This window comes from Heloderma suspectum, chromosome 1, assembly GCF_057233095.1.
Source record: "Heloderma suspectum isolate Gila_16-S chromosome 1, 16-S_ref, whole genome shotgun sequence".
Taxonomy (NCBI): Eukaryota; Metazoa; Chordata; class Lepidosauria; order Squamata; family Helodermatidae; genus Heloderma; species Heloderma suspectum.
The window spans coordinates 106,688,618-106,702,526 of record NC_139458.1 but is presented as its reverse complement, the minus strand read 5'-3'; the positions used below and the strand labels follow the sequence as shown (position 1 = coordinate 106,702,526).

Here is a 13,909-nt window from a genome sequence, read left to right as displayed (position 1 = left end):
CCAGTTTGCCACACCGAAAGCATCGGCGCTCAGCGCGCCGCCGCTCTAGTTCCTCTGGCAGCAGTGGGGCTCGGGTAGCTCCCAGCTACATCGGGGTCTCCTCCGCCCCCACCCTCCGCAGGGATGGGGGGTGGGAGAGGGGCAGGAAACGGGGGGAATGGGAGGAGGGAAATCTCGGCACCCAGCGCCCCGCTGGGTCTGCCGGCGGCCCTCCAGCTGACTATCTATCTGGAGGCAGGTCTGGATGAGGTCCTCCAAAGTAGGCGGGCTAGGCATGCGCGCCAACTCATCCAAGATCTCGTCGTTCAAACCGTCCAAAAACTGAGCCACCAGCGCAGCATCATTCCACTGTAAATCCTGCATCAGCAAGTGAAAAGTTGTCGCATAGCTGGAAACTGAGCCCTTGCCCTGCCTGAGGCGGCGAATCTCCCGAGAAGCTGTCTGCGTGCGCAGGGGGTTACTGAAAAATGTGCCCCTGGCACCCTCCATTCAGCAGTAGGAGAAGAGAGAGAAAGAAAGAAAAAAAAGAAAAGAGGAGTGGGGATCAAGCTGTCAGGAGCGCCCTGGCGGCCTCTCTCAGTAGATTCCAATAGCCAACTCAAGACACAGACGAAAGGATTTCTTTTCAAGGCTTTAATCCTTTTACAACTTAATGACTCTTTCAGATGCTAATCACCAGCGACTAAGCAAGGAACAGCAGAGTGGCCTATGTGCCGAGGAAGGCAGTTGATCCCCGTTTGTAGGAGAGTCACTTGAAGACCCTGAACTTATGGGCTAGGGAGAGATCCTCCCTCTTTCCCTTGGGTCCTCGGGACGCAACCGTTGTTTGCATGCCAAATGAGCGCTACGCCTCCTTTCTGCGCCCTCCATCTGTCATTGCTCCCTGCATCTGCGCCGAGCATCCAGCAAGCCCCCTTCCTGCGCTTTCTCACTGCCAGGGTCACTATCTATCCCAGGAATGCTGGCAGGAGGAATCTCTGCCAGCTGCTGTGCTTGTGAGAGATGAGCGAGCTCCTCTCCCACGGATTGCTGATCCTCCTCAGAATCAGAACTGCTCTGGGGTTCTATTGGCTCAGTTTCTACCCTGACAAGTAACTTCCCTTCTCCCACACCCCTTCTTTGCTTTCTGAGTCCTATCTCTATATGTGGGAGGCAAACAGAAGTGAGGATTAGGCTGCATTGGCTGTGTGTAATTGTGTGTTTTTTTTAATGTCTTCCTTTTGGGGAAGACAGAGGGGAAATTAATCCTTTGTGGCAGGGCCAGCCCTACCATTTGGCTGAGTGAACCCCTCACCATAGGTGGCAGATGCTGAGGAGCAGCGAGGTATTGGGAGGAAAGAACTATATGTGCCACTTGGCTCTTCCCTGCACCCTGTAAGCTGGCCAGCTTCCCTCAGGTGTAGTGGAGGAAGCTGCCACACTGCCAGTGTTGAAGTAAGATTCATTTCTCTGCCTGGTTGGCTTCTGCACATGGAATGCAGGGAGCACCATCTTGCCTTTGCCTCAGGCAGCAAAATGTCTTGGGCCTGCCCTGCCTTGCAGATTAATGCAAGAGAAGCTGTTTGGAGTGTGATCTGAGAGGCAATGATCTGAGGTAAACAAATTCAAGGAGAATTAATTTGCATGTTCTGTATGGAAAATTAAACTGCTTACTTTTGTGAAATAGGCATTGTATTACAGAAGCAAATGCAATATGAAAGGAGTGGTCTTGAATTTGGAAACTCAAACCCCACCTCTGCCTTGTGTTGAGTTGTGGCCTAGGACCAGTCTCTTCTCTCTGTCTAGTTCAGCACCTTATTTGCAACAGTGGCCAGCTAAATGTAGGATATCGCAGGCATCCAATATGGGGTTGGAATCCAATGGACTCCACCCCACTAAGCCTCCTGGACTGGGGTCTGTGAACTGCTGCTGCCGCTCGCCTTGCAAGCCGCTGGAACACCTCTAAGCTTGCGTAAATGGTGGCTTTACAGCCTGCATTTGCATAAAAGACCTTTTAAGCAGAAGAACAAGCTGCCATTGTTATGCAAAATGGCAGCTTGCTAAGGGGATGGGCGGTCCTGTGGCACTCTCCAGACTGTCCAGAGGCTCGTGCAGTGAGCGGGGGCAGGCGGTAGCAGCAGTTTGAGCTCAGCGAGAGCGGACGGAGGAAGTCTGTCCATCCCTAGCTAAGTTCCTCTGGGAAGCGTATAAGGCCATGAGGTCAACAGCATTCCCCTGTTGTTTGTACCCAGTATCTGGCATTCAGGAAGATTGTGCTGGGTGTGTGGGTGTTATGTGTGGTTTGATGATCATGAAAAAGACTGAGAAGGCTGTGTGTGTTATCATATCTCATGATTTGGTGCCATGTTACCTATCTCTAAAAATGAGTAAATGTTTTCTAGAAAGTATTCTATATACCTAATATCTTTGTCATATGATGCATAAAATGTATGACTTGACCTGTAGTTTGTGGCATAGCTTACTTTCTTAACCATGTCTCCCCCTGCCCCCTCAGCTGGCCTTCAGTGGGGGTTAGGATTGCTCTGTTATAGTATTATATAAAGTGCCTTAAGAACCAGCTGTAGTAGGAGTGGGGTGTAGAATGATTATATGCATATATATGTATCTATATCTGTCAATGCAGCCTCTTAAAAAAGGATCTACGAGAGGCTAACAATAAAATTCAAATTAAACCAATACTAAAAAATACACAAAACCAATAAAGTTAATATCAGTTTAAATTAAATTAACTAAGCGGGAGCAACAAGATGAAGGCTAGCAGAGAGAGAGAAAACAACAGCAGAAGTGCAGCCAGGTACAAGGATATATATTTTTTCAGGCTGGAACATGGATGTTACTATCATGAACTTGAGAATGTCCTAGATCTAAGATAATCCAAATGAGTGTTGTTGATTTTTAAAAAGAGCTCTTTAAAAAGATTTGTCTGTAAAAAAGGAATTAACATGTAGCAGCTCAAAAATTCCTCCCAGTCAGAAATGTATTTGTAAAGAAGATAGTTGCTGATACTTCTGATAAGAAAGTAGACTTCTTTTTCATTTCAGATGGGCCATTAAACACGAAGGAATAAGTAAGCCTGGTCAATGGAAACAGTCAAAAGTGGACAATCCTTTATGGAATAAATTGACCTATATGTGGCCTGTGCTTCCAAATGGAGACCTAAACCAGGTAATTTGATACATAGAAACATCACACAAACACACAAATCTGTACGTATCTACTCAAGCACATTTAAAATATCTATGTACACACACATATTTAAAATATATACTTAGAGATACACATAACTAGTATGCATAACATTTACCATATTAATTGCATACTAGAAATGATATATGTAATTACTGAGACCACAATCCAGAGAGTTTCAGTAAGTGTGCCCAAGGCTTCTGCCTAGCAAGTGGGCTTTTGCACCTTATTTCTTTGTGTTGTAGCCTGTATGTCATATTGCTATGAAATTCCCATCAACTTCAAAAATGTCTTGCAATACAGTGTAGGGAGCTGCTGATTAATTCAAATTGCTGCCCAATAAAAATTGAGATTTTGATGTATTTTCAGAGGAAAAAAATCTTTGACTCTACAGCAATTGTCATTTATCTAATTTGATATTATCCCTCTAAACATGCCACCCTCTCTTTTATTTTATTACCAACCTTATGTTTCTGATTTCTGAGGAATTTTTTTGTTATTGGATGGACTAAAAATATAATAAATAACCAAGAACACATAAACTATCTCTTATGCACAACTCCATCATTTAAATCACTTTGGTGAAACAAAGTGCCATTTAGCTCACTTGTCTACTTAGTGTTGCATATGAGAATTCTAACTCTAAAACATGTCTTATGCTACTAAGCTGTTGGTTTTAATTTTTGTGAACCGCCCAGGGAGCTCTGGCTATTGGGCGGTATAGAAATGAAATAAGTAAGTAAGTAAGTAAGTGCTCTGAAATTATTGACACTAACTGCTGATGGTCAACATGTGCATAATATTGTTTCTTGTTCTCATCCATATCTATAGCTGCAAAAACTAAGCAGGTTTTAATGTAGAAAGAACATTTTCTTCTACATATTAAGGTTTCAGTTGGGGTGGAGTTGTGTCATCAAGCCTCCTAGGCAATTCAGCTGAGATATTGTGCCATAGAGCAAACTTCCCAGCTTCAGCTGCTCTTCCCTATCTGAATCCTAGAACCTTTCATACCCACTCATGTACATGGACACGTAGGCTCAGTACTAGGCCACACTCCTGGATCCTGGGTGTCATACTGGCATAATCTTTTCCTGCTAACCATTTATGGTCAGAAGGTGGTATCTAGTTTTGGTTGTACTCATTCCAGGTCCTGCCATGCCTCCTTCACAGGTTCCTACCTTCATCTTGCCTCCCATGGAAAATACACAAATGTGTCTCCTCATATTTTGTGTTACACTAGTCACTTTAATGGTAACAAGCATGTTGAAGGAGGAGGGTAGGAATACTAATCCTATCTGTCATCAGCAGTGGTGCCACTGGTGATGACTACCACCTGCCAATGTAAATTAAAGAATGGTAGAAAGAAGAAAAAGCAACCAACCACCATATACTGAAGAAGCATATCTGTGACCATGTGGTTTTTGGTATGGTTTTGATTGTTAGAGTTATGCAGTGTTAATTCAGTCTATCCAAATATCATAGGTTATGTGCCATCAACTCTATATCTGACCTAATCCAGTGGAAACTAGGTGAATTGGGGGGAAGTGTTTCATCAACTCTTTCTAGGAGCTGCTTCTCGCATTTGAAGTTCTATATAAAAGCACTGGACTAGGTGCAAGCAAAGCTTCTGTGTTGAACTGGGGAGGGATGTCACTGAAGACAGACCTGTAAAAATTGGAAGGAAGAAACAGAGAATGTAATGTACCAACTGCTTTATTATAATACACAAAATCCTTATCATGCAAAGGGCTGTTTAGAATATCTACAGATGCTATTAATATGTCATTTAAATAAGCACTGTAGTTTTCATAAATATGTGACAATATTACTAAGGGATTTGTGACTGTGAAATCATCAGTAGAGGCTCTAATAATGAAGTTTGCTTAATGCTGAAATGCCAAGAGTGACTATTGTCAAGCAGTTTTTGTGGATTGATAGATAACATATGTCTGAAACTGTGATTTCAGACATGTGGTGTTCCCTTCTGCAAGATGCTGTTATGTTTGTTCCTTCAAAGATGGAGAAGACAGAATTCAGTGGTTTAATCTGTTGCTTTTAAATATAGATGTGAGTTGCCTTGATAGCTTAGAACCTACAAATCTCTCTCTTGTGTTTCTGTAACTTTAGAAAGAACCATTTAACAAGTTAACTGTTAACCATTGTTGGCTAAATCACATACGCAGAAGAGCTGGCATAATGTATTTGCTTGTGCAAGCTGGTATTCCTTCCGTTTCTGCCTTCCCTCACAAACCCACAATATGGGAACACTGATGCTGACCTACCAAGCTGTTTTCGGGATTACTGAAATGTGTGTGAAGCTCTTTGACCACTCTAGGCTGCTATGTATTGTTGTTATTGTTATAATATAAATGGAATAAACATTTTATTTGTTTACTGGAAGGCTTTTGACTGGCCCATTGAAGGGCTGCTGATTCCAAACAGTCCACCTTTAAAGAAACCTGGTGGCAAGAAGTCAGACAGCTACATGCCTTTGAGACTGAAGGTTTTGAGAAATGGAGAGCAAGACAAACACAAGGCCATCTCTGTTCTTGGACCTGATTGCACAACTGTGATGAAAAAACAGTAAGAAAATGGCAATTAAGTTTCATAACTGAATAAGCACAGTAACATTTTAGAAATTAAATCATTTTCATATGAGTGTATCTTCATTTGCAAATCTATTACTGCTTTCAACTTTTAATTTTCAAAGCTGTGCCATACTCTCCAAAAGTAACCATCTATTTTACTTTGCAATGGTAAGGAAAACTAAGTTCACACACTAGTTTGGCTCTACATGATCACATTTGAAGTTGCTGGCTGGCCATGGTCACATGGAGGCACCAATAATATGAATCAGTGCTGCTGTGTGGAGGCTAGATATAGGGCCATCATGATTTGTACAATAATTCTGGCTGATTTTTGAGCAGCTGCAGTTGTGCAGATTATGATTGCCATGTGTCCATATACAACTACCACCTCCATATTATAACAACTGGCTGCAAGCTCATAAGTGACTGTCATGGTTGAGCACATAGAGCCCAACCAGTGATGTCTTTGGAGATGTTACGAGATTATCATTCATAGATAGATAGGTATAGATATAGATATTAAATAGCTTTGCACGGATTTCTGTTCAGTGTGAAGAAACTTGTCTACAGTTGCTCAGATCCAGCAAGGAGTTTCTCTGTGTGGAATCAGGATCCTGCTTTTATTCATATCCATGATGGATACGCATCTGTATGAGCAACAGGGCATTTTCTGCCTAGATCATACTGGACTAGCAACAGTGTGCTCAGCACCCAACGAATAGGGATTATGTTGTTTATTCGTTCAGTTGCTTCCGACTCTTCATGACTTCATGGACCAGCCCACGCCAGAGCTTCCTGTTGGCTGTCGCCACCCCCAGCTCTCCCAAGGTCGAGTCTGTCACCTCCAGAATATCATCCATCCATCTTGCCCTTGGTCGGCCCCTCTTCCTTTTGCCTTCCACTTTCCCTAGCATCAGCATCTTCTCCAGGGTATTATAATAGGGATTATACGTGCATCTATACATGATCTAGCTAATGCAGCCTCTATGGTTTGGGTGGAGGTATGCCTTCCAGTGAGTTTTGCAATGTGAATGGTAATGTGCATCTCCGTTCCCTACGTTGAGCCACTGTGTGGTGCTATTACTGAGCACATTATTTGTTGTGCACATGATCCTGTTGCATGCAGCTATCTCTGAATTGATCAGGGCATTGGTCTACAAACTTGAATATATGTTATGTCATCACACTGTTCATTTGCCGTCTCCTGATTTTACACTAACAGGGATGTATTGTTTGGTATGATCAAAGATGAAGCCTTGTGTTTGTCCAATGACCAGAAGGGTGATGTCACACCAAACATAGCTGCCTTAATTAAGAAATAGGATTGGTTCTCAACTGATGTAACTACTCCATATATTTCTAACAGATATGTTGAAAACTCTGAAGAATATGACTGTACTGTTACCTATACCAAAAATTGACCATAAGAATTTAATTTGCTATCAGCTTATTTTAGAAATGGGTATTAACAACAAGATTTCAACTAAAACCTAAAAATGAAAGAATTTTCTTCCCTCATTACTAGGTTGCTGAAGCTTTTCTTAGATATTTTGAAAACTTGATCAATGATAAGTATTTCTCATTTCCATAATCAATTAAGAGTGAGGAGGAGGTTATGTAGTTATGTAAGAGAACACAAAATTTCTGCATTAACTCATCTCATGCAGAGTATCTGTAAACTCTAATTTTCAGAGTTTTAAGCAGGAACACCATATAAAGAATGGTAAAGGGAATCTTTAATGAGTGATAAGCAAATTACACAGAGTAATGAAACCTCAGGTACAGAACTGGGCTGGTGCTTGATGAAGGTTTTTATATAGCCCAAAAGCTTGACCAGCACACAGCGCCATCACTGAAATATATTGTGCATCATCATCCTCATCAAACTGTGACCAAAATGGCGGCACTTTTTTCTGTACTGAATATGTAAATGCTAGAATGAAGGAAACTAGAGGTAAATTGCAGTATATAAACGGCTCTTTCAGAGATAATTTTGAATTACATCCCCAACAGATTACAATACCGTAATGAACTGTTACAATTACATAGTTCCCCTTTCTGCACAATAATGCCAATAGAGGTTCACTGAAGCAGTTCTCATATGAAAACTCCTAACTGGATGGAAATTTCCCCAATTCTAGTTGGATGGAAATTTCTGTGTATAAAAATTATATCTGTTTGGATAAATCACTTGACAATGGTGAATATTACGGTTGGAAATAGCGGATTTTATATGTTCATTTTATATAGCAGAACTTTGAATATTCATATAGCAGTGAAAAGCTTTGATGTAAAGAATAAGTTAAATACATCGTTTCTCACATTGTTAGCAGAGATGTCACCTTTTGACCTTTCTTTTAAGGGTTTTAGAACATCTGATGCTTTTTGATAATGGTTTAATATTACTTTTTCAGATTGATTAAATACACTTCATACATCACGGAACAATGAGTAGCGTTCAGATAGGCTGTCCACTGAGCTGCTTGCAAAAATGATAAAAGTTGAAAAAATAATCTTCAAAGTAAAGTCAAGCCTGAAATTGAAATCTTTGACGCATACATCTCATAATTAGTTCTCTCTCTGCCAGATCTAAAATGTGAATATGCTGTTCTTAAAATTATTCAGATCTTTTCCCACAGAAATTTAATGAATGGTATCGGCTTTTAAAAAAGTTTTTCTCTAGATCTAAGGCAACATATAAAGTTCCCCAAACTAGCTTTCATGAAATCACTGGATCTCCATTTTAGGTCATATAAGACTAGCACAGGGTGTGTGTGTATGTGTGTGCTGCACACCTCATGACTGATAAAATGAACATAACTGCTTCTCCAGCTGGGTTTAATAAAGTTACACACCTGATGTTGGTGCGAGGCCATAATGAGACCTTGCTTCCAGTATGGAAATACAATACATTAACCTGGCCACCACTTCTCCACTCCTGGTCAGTTTGATCTTGAATTTGAAGGGAGATTGAAACAGGAAGAAACTTATCCCACCCTGTTACACTGAAGTTAATTTCAGATGTAAAGTTTCCCATTTCTGTGTAGGACACAGTATGTACATTCCATATAGCTTGGAGTGACATTGGTATACACATCTCATTTAATGCATGTGCACACAGTGTTTGGATCCCAACAGCTTCTTTAGGCACACTCAACGCCTGGATCTACACTTACTGCCTTTTTTCGCTTCCAGTGAGGTTTCACCACGCGCCTTTTACACTACGCAGTACCCACCTCGAATTGGAACCGGAATTTCCCACTTCCATGCTCCCGCTTTCAATACCCTAATATCCCGGTATTTCCCCTTAATGTGCTCTGGTTTTCCACCTTCGCTACTGTATCCGGTCATAGCCCCCTCCCCCACCTGTCCATATAGGGCAGGGTTTGTATTTCCCTCCTGTCCAGTCACAGCTCTCGATGGCCCCATGTCTTCTTCCGGCTACCGATCGCATAGCTTCCTCAGCAGCCCCCATTTTGTCAGCAACAAGCAAAGGGCTGGATGTGCGCACACTTGTCTGATCTCCGAAGCTAAGCAGGGTTGGCCTCAGTCAGTAGTTGGATGGGCAACCTCCTGGGAATCAGGCTTCCTGCACTGAGCAGGAGGTTATTCTATCCCTTCAAATGAGATTAAGTTTTACCCGCTCCTATCCCCTGCTCCAGATTTTTTTTTTTTAAATTAAGGCGTTATCCTCACAGAATCGGGGCTTCTCCATGATGTTTTTTTTTTCTAATTGAGGCATGATCTTCGAAAATGGGTGAGTGTGAATAATCACGTTTTAATGCGAGAGTGTTTAACCTGACAGGACACTGAATTCATTGCTATGGTGGGCGCAATGTAGATCGGCCCAAGGTTTTGGACAATTTCTGACTTGTTTTCCTTTAATAACTGACCTCCATGCCATATCAAAAACTGCTTTTGAACATTCCATCCATTTCAAAAACTTATTGCCATGTGGCATGGACAGTTGCTGTCTGAGACCCCCTTAGGCATGAAGAATGAGTTGTGTAGATCTTTAGACTTCAGCTTATAATATGGATATATGTGTGATCATTGCATATATCTATTTAGTAGGGCTGAATTGAAAGTGAGGGGGGGAGATCACAGAGGGGAAAATAAGGCACTGTGGCTTATTTTCCTTCCCTGTGTGTGCTGGTTGCGAGCCACCTAATTAGCATAATTACCCTCGTCGGGCACACATTGTTGTGACATCTGAACCAGTGAGGGTGGGTGGATGGGGGGCTTACAAATCACCCTGAAACTGTTTTCAGGGTGGTTTGTAAACCATCCCAGCCAACCACCCTCACCAGGTTCGGATGTCATGACCACCTGTGCCTGGCGAGGGTAATTATGGCAATTATGATAATTGTAAACCACCCCAACCACCAACCCTCACCAGGTTTGGAGTTCACGACAACCTGTGCATGATGAGGGTAATTATGCTAATTAGGTATGTGATGCACAGCATGCACGGGGAGGGAAAATAAGCCACTGTGGCTTATTTTCCCTCTGTGATCGTGTGAACCTTGTCATTGAGAGGGAAAGAGATTGAGGTTGGGCGAAATTTTTCATCTGGTTTGGTAGTATTGGAGGGACTAGGACCATGAGTTGCTTCATCTGAACTTAAAAGGTTAATATGTACCTGAGTGAGGTGGGAGGGGATCTCTGGGAGGCCGTTATGCATTTTTCCTGGTCTCCTCCCTCTACTTTCCTATCTTCTTCCTTCTTCCTCCTGCAAGGGATGCTGACCATGCAGCTGACGTCAGCCAACTTACTTTGAGATGGAAGTTTGTTATATCTCCAGTAAAGTCTGTTCCTAACCCACCACTCGAGTGTGTTTTGTCTACATCTGTGGCTACTGACGGGGGGCTGATTCGGACTTCAGGTTCTATAGCCCAGCAGCCAATAAAGAAGATAAAGGCTTTTGCAAAGAATCACCTGGAAACCTGTGAGTACTGCTCATCGGACAGGCAAGGGGAAAAAAATCTTGGAGGATGGAATGATTGCTGAAGGAAATACACATGCAGCAATGGAAAAACTAGGCACCAGGAACTACCAGATGTGGAAGTTCAAGATGGAAATGGTGCTAGTGAAAGAGGACTTGTGGGAAGTTTTGGAATCAGCTCGCCCCACAGAAAACCCCCAGGACTGGAACAAAAGGGACAGAAAAGCAAGGGCAACAATTGCTCTATCAGTCAAAAATGACCAGTTGCTCTACATCAGAAATTAGAAAACAGCCAAGGGAATGTGGGAGGCCCTGCAGAAAGTGCACCAGCACTTTTGTATTTACCAGTATAAATACAAAGCGCTTCTTGAAGAGGAAGTTGTTTAAAATGAAGCTCAAGAAAGGAGCCAGCTTGCCAGACCATGTAAATGCAGTTTTGCAAGTTATTGAAGAGCTGCGGGCAGTTGGTTCAGAGACCTCAGAGGAGGATGTCATAGCCATCATTTTGTGAAGCCTAGATAATTTCTATGAACCCCTCATAACAGCCTTGGAAGTGCCCCCCAAAGCACAGCTAAGATCGGACTATGTAGAGGCCAGGCTGATTAGTGAGTGGAATTGCAGGATGGAAAACATAGCTAATGCCTCATGTAAGAAGACAAGGGCTAGGCCAAAGACAAAGGCCACGAGGGAATCAGAACAAGCTCTTAAGGCAAAGACAAAATAATGCTACAAGTGTAGGGCCAGGACATATTTCAAGAGAGACAGTCCTGAAAATGGCCTCAAGGGAGAGCCAAAGAGCAACAAAGGGCAAGGCGTAACTATAAGCTGCACGAGCAGCATTCCTGCTGATCTGTTTACCTTGAAGTAACCAGAGCTCAGAGGCACAACTTGGTTTCGGTACTGGACTCTGGAGCTAGCAGCCACATGACTAGCCAAAGGGAGTTCTTCTAGGGACTGCATCACCAACGCAGGATTCCTTTTACCTAGAATCATAGAATCATAGGGTTGGAAGGGGCCTACAAGACCATCGAGTACAACCCCCTGCTCAATGCAGGAAGCCTGATTCCCAGGCGGTCTCCCATCCAAGTACTAACCAGGGCTGACCCTAGGGATGGACGAAAGGGACTTACCTTGTCCCATAGCTTGCTTTGCGGTGGGGGGGAGGCGCTTCGGTTCTCCCCCCGAAGTTCAGGCGAGGGGGGGGAGGTGCCCCGCCTTGCCCGTCCAAAATTCAGGCCAGGGGGGAGGCGCCCCGCCTCGTCCGGCCGAAATTCAGGCCGGGGAGAAGCACCCCGACTCCCCGGCCGCGAAAGAAAAAGTGGGGGAAAAAACCAAAAACCCCGTGATAGGCTACGTAACGATTAACGTAGCCTATCATGGCTAGATTTCCAAAGTCACCCGTGATAGGCTACGTTAATCGTTACGTAGCCTATCACGGGTGACTTAAAAAAAAAAAGCGCGTACGCAAATGGCGGCGCCCATGGGGTGCCGCCATTTGCGTTCCTTAGTTTGGCACGTCTAGTCTGCGTAAAGATTTACGTAGACTACGGCGAAAATAAGGGAACGCTATTTGCGTTGCCCTTATTTTCGCCGTAGTCTACGTAAATCTTTACGTAGACTAGACGTGCCAAACTAAGGAACGCAAATGGCGGCACCCCATGGGCGCCGCCATTTGCGTACATGCTTTTTTTTTCAAAGTCACCTGTGATAGGCTACGTGACGATTTACGTAGCCTATCACGGCTGACTTTGGAAATCTAGCCGTGATAGGCTACGTAAATCGTTACGTAGCCTATCACGGGTGTGTGTTTGTTTGTTTTTACTTTCCTTTTTTATTTTGCAATGGTGGCGGCGGCAGCCGGTCAGAAGACCGGCCGCCGCCGCCGCCGAAATGCTGCCGAAACGCCACCGAGAGGGACATTCGCACAAGGTAAGTACCATCCGGGGGGGGGGCAGCGGAGAATTTCACCATCAATTTCGGGGGGCCAAATGCGTTGGCATTCGGCCTCCCGGAGATTCGTGGAGAAATTCTCTGCCATCCCTAGCTGACCCTGCTTAGCTTCCGAGATCAGACAAGATCAGGCACGTTCACCTGGCTAATGAGAAACATAGAAAAGCAGCTGGAATAACAGAAGGTACCATGGACTGTATAGCACCACTGCATGGTGGGAAAACGAAGCTGACAGATGTCTTGTTTGTGCTGGACCTGGAGGGAAGCTTGCTGTCAGTAAGAAAGCTTACAGCAGATGGATGGGTCCTAATTTTCAAAGGGGATGAATGCCAAATCTCCAGAGAAGGAAGGTTGTGGTGCAATGCCAGGGTGAGGAACTCTATGCATGAGATTGCTGGCAGCAGAGAAGAGGTCAAGAGGACAGACCAGACATCACATGGAAGTTGCATCCACATCTGGCACAGACACATGGGGCATAGAAGCAATGAGGCAGTGAAGGAGTTGGTGACCAAGGAACTCACTGAAGACATACAGATCCCAGCGTGCAGGTCAAAGATGAGCTGTGTGCTGCATCAAGACCACATCCATGTGAGCCCCACTGCCCAAAGCAAGCAAGAGCAGAGCTAAAGAACCACTGGAGCTCATCCACTCTGACCTCTGTGGACCGATGGAGACTTACTGGAAGAGGTAAGTACTTCCTCACCTTCATTGATGATGATTCCAGGTTCACAACAGTGTACATCATCAAGCGTAAGGATCAAGTACTGAGCAAGCTGAAGGAGTTTGTTGCAGCAACCAAGAACAAATTCCACAGGACATTGGGTGCCATTCGTACCAACAGTAGAGGAGAGTATGTCGGAAGAGAGTTGGAAGCATACCTCCGGGCCCAAGGCATCACGCACCAAAAGATGGTCAGCTACTTGCTGGAACAGAATGGCATGGCTGAGGGGCACAACAGATCACTCCTAGACATGGTAAAAAGCATGCTGTCAGATGCAAATCTACCATTCAAATTCTGGGGAAAGGCGGTGCCTACATACAGAACAGGCTGCCAACCAGGGCCACTAGCAAAACACCTTTTGAACTGTGGCATGGAGCCAAGCTGAAGGTGAGCCACCTGAGAGCGTTTGGGTGTATGGCCTATACTCACATCCCGGAACAGAAAAAGACCAAACTGGCTGACAGAGTCATCAAAAAGATCTTGGCGGGATACAGTCCCTACCATAAAGGCTATTTCTTA

The 13,909-nt window shown here is 43.9% G+C and overlaps 1 protein-coding gene across 1 annotated transcript in view; it reads left to right on the top strand.

Moving 5' to 3' along the window:
- Positions 1–13,909, top strand: part of DCDC1 (doublecortin domain containing 1) — a 465,182-nt gene that overhangs the window by 390,151 nt on the left and 61,122 nt on the right. Inside the window, exons 21-22 of the mRNA XM_084852919.1 lie at positions 3,042–3,165; positions 5,588–5,769. Of these exons, the coding sequence (XP_084709045.1) occupies positions 3,042–3,165; positions 5,588–5,769 (306 nt within the window). The remainder of the gene's footprint in view (positions 1–3,041; positions 3,166–5,587; positions 5,770–13,909) is intronic.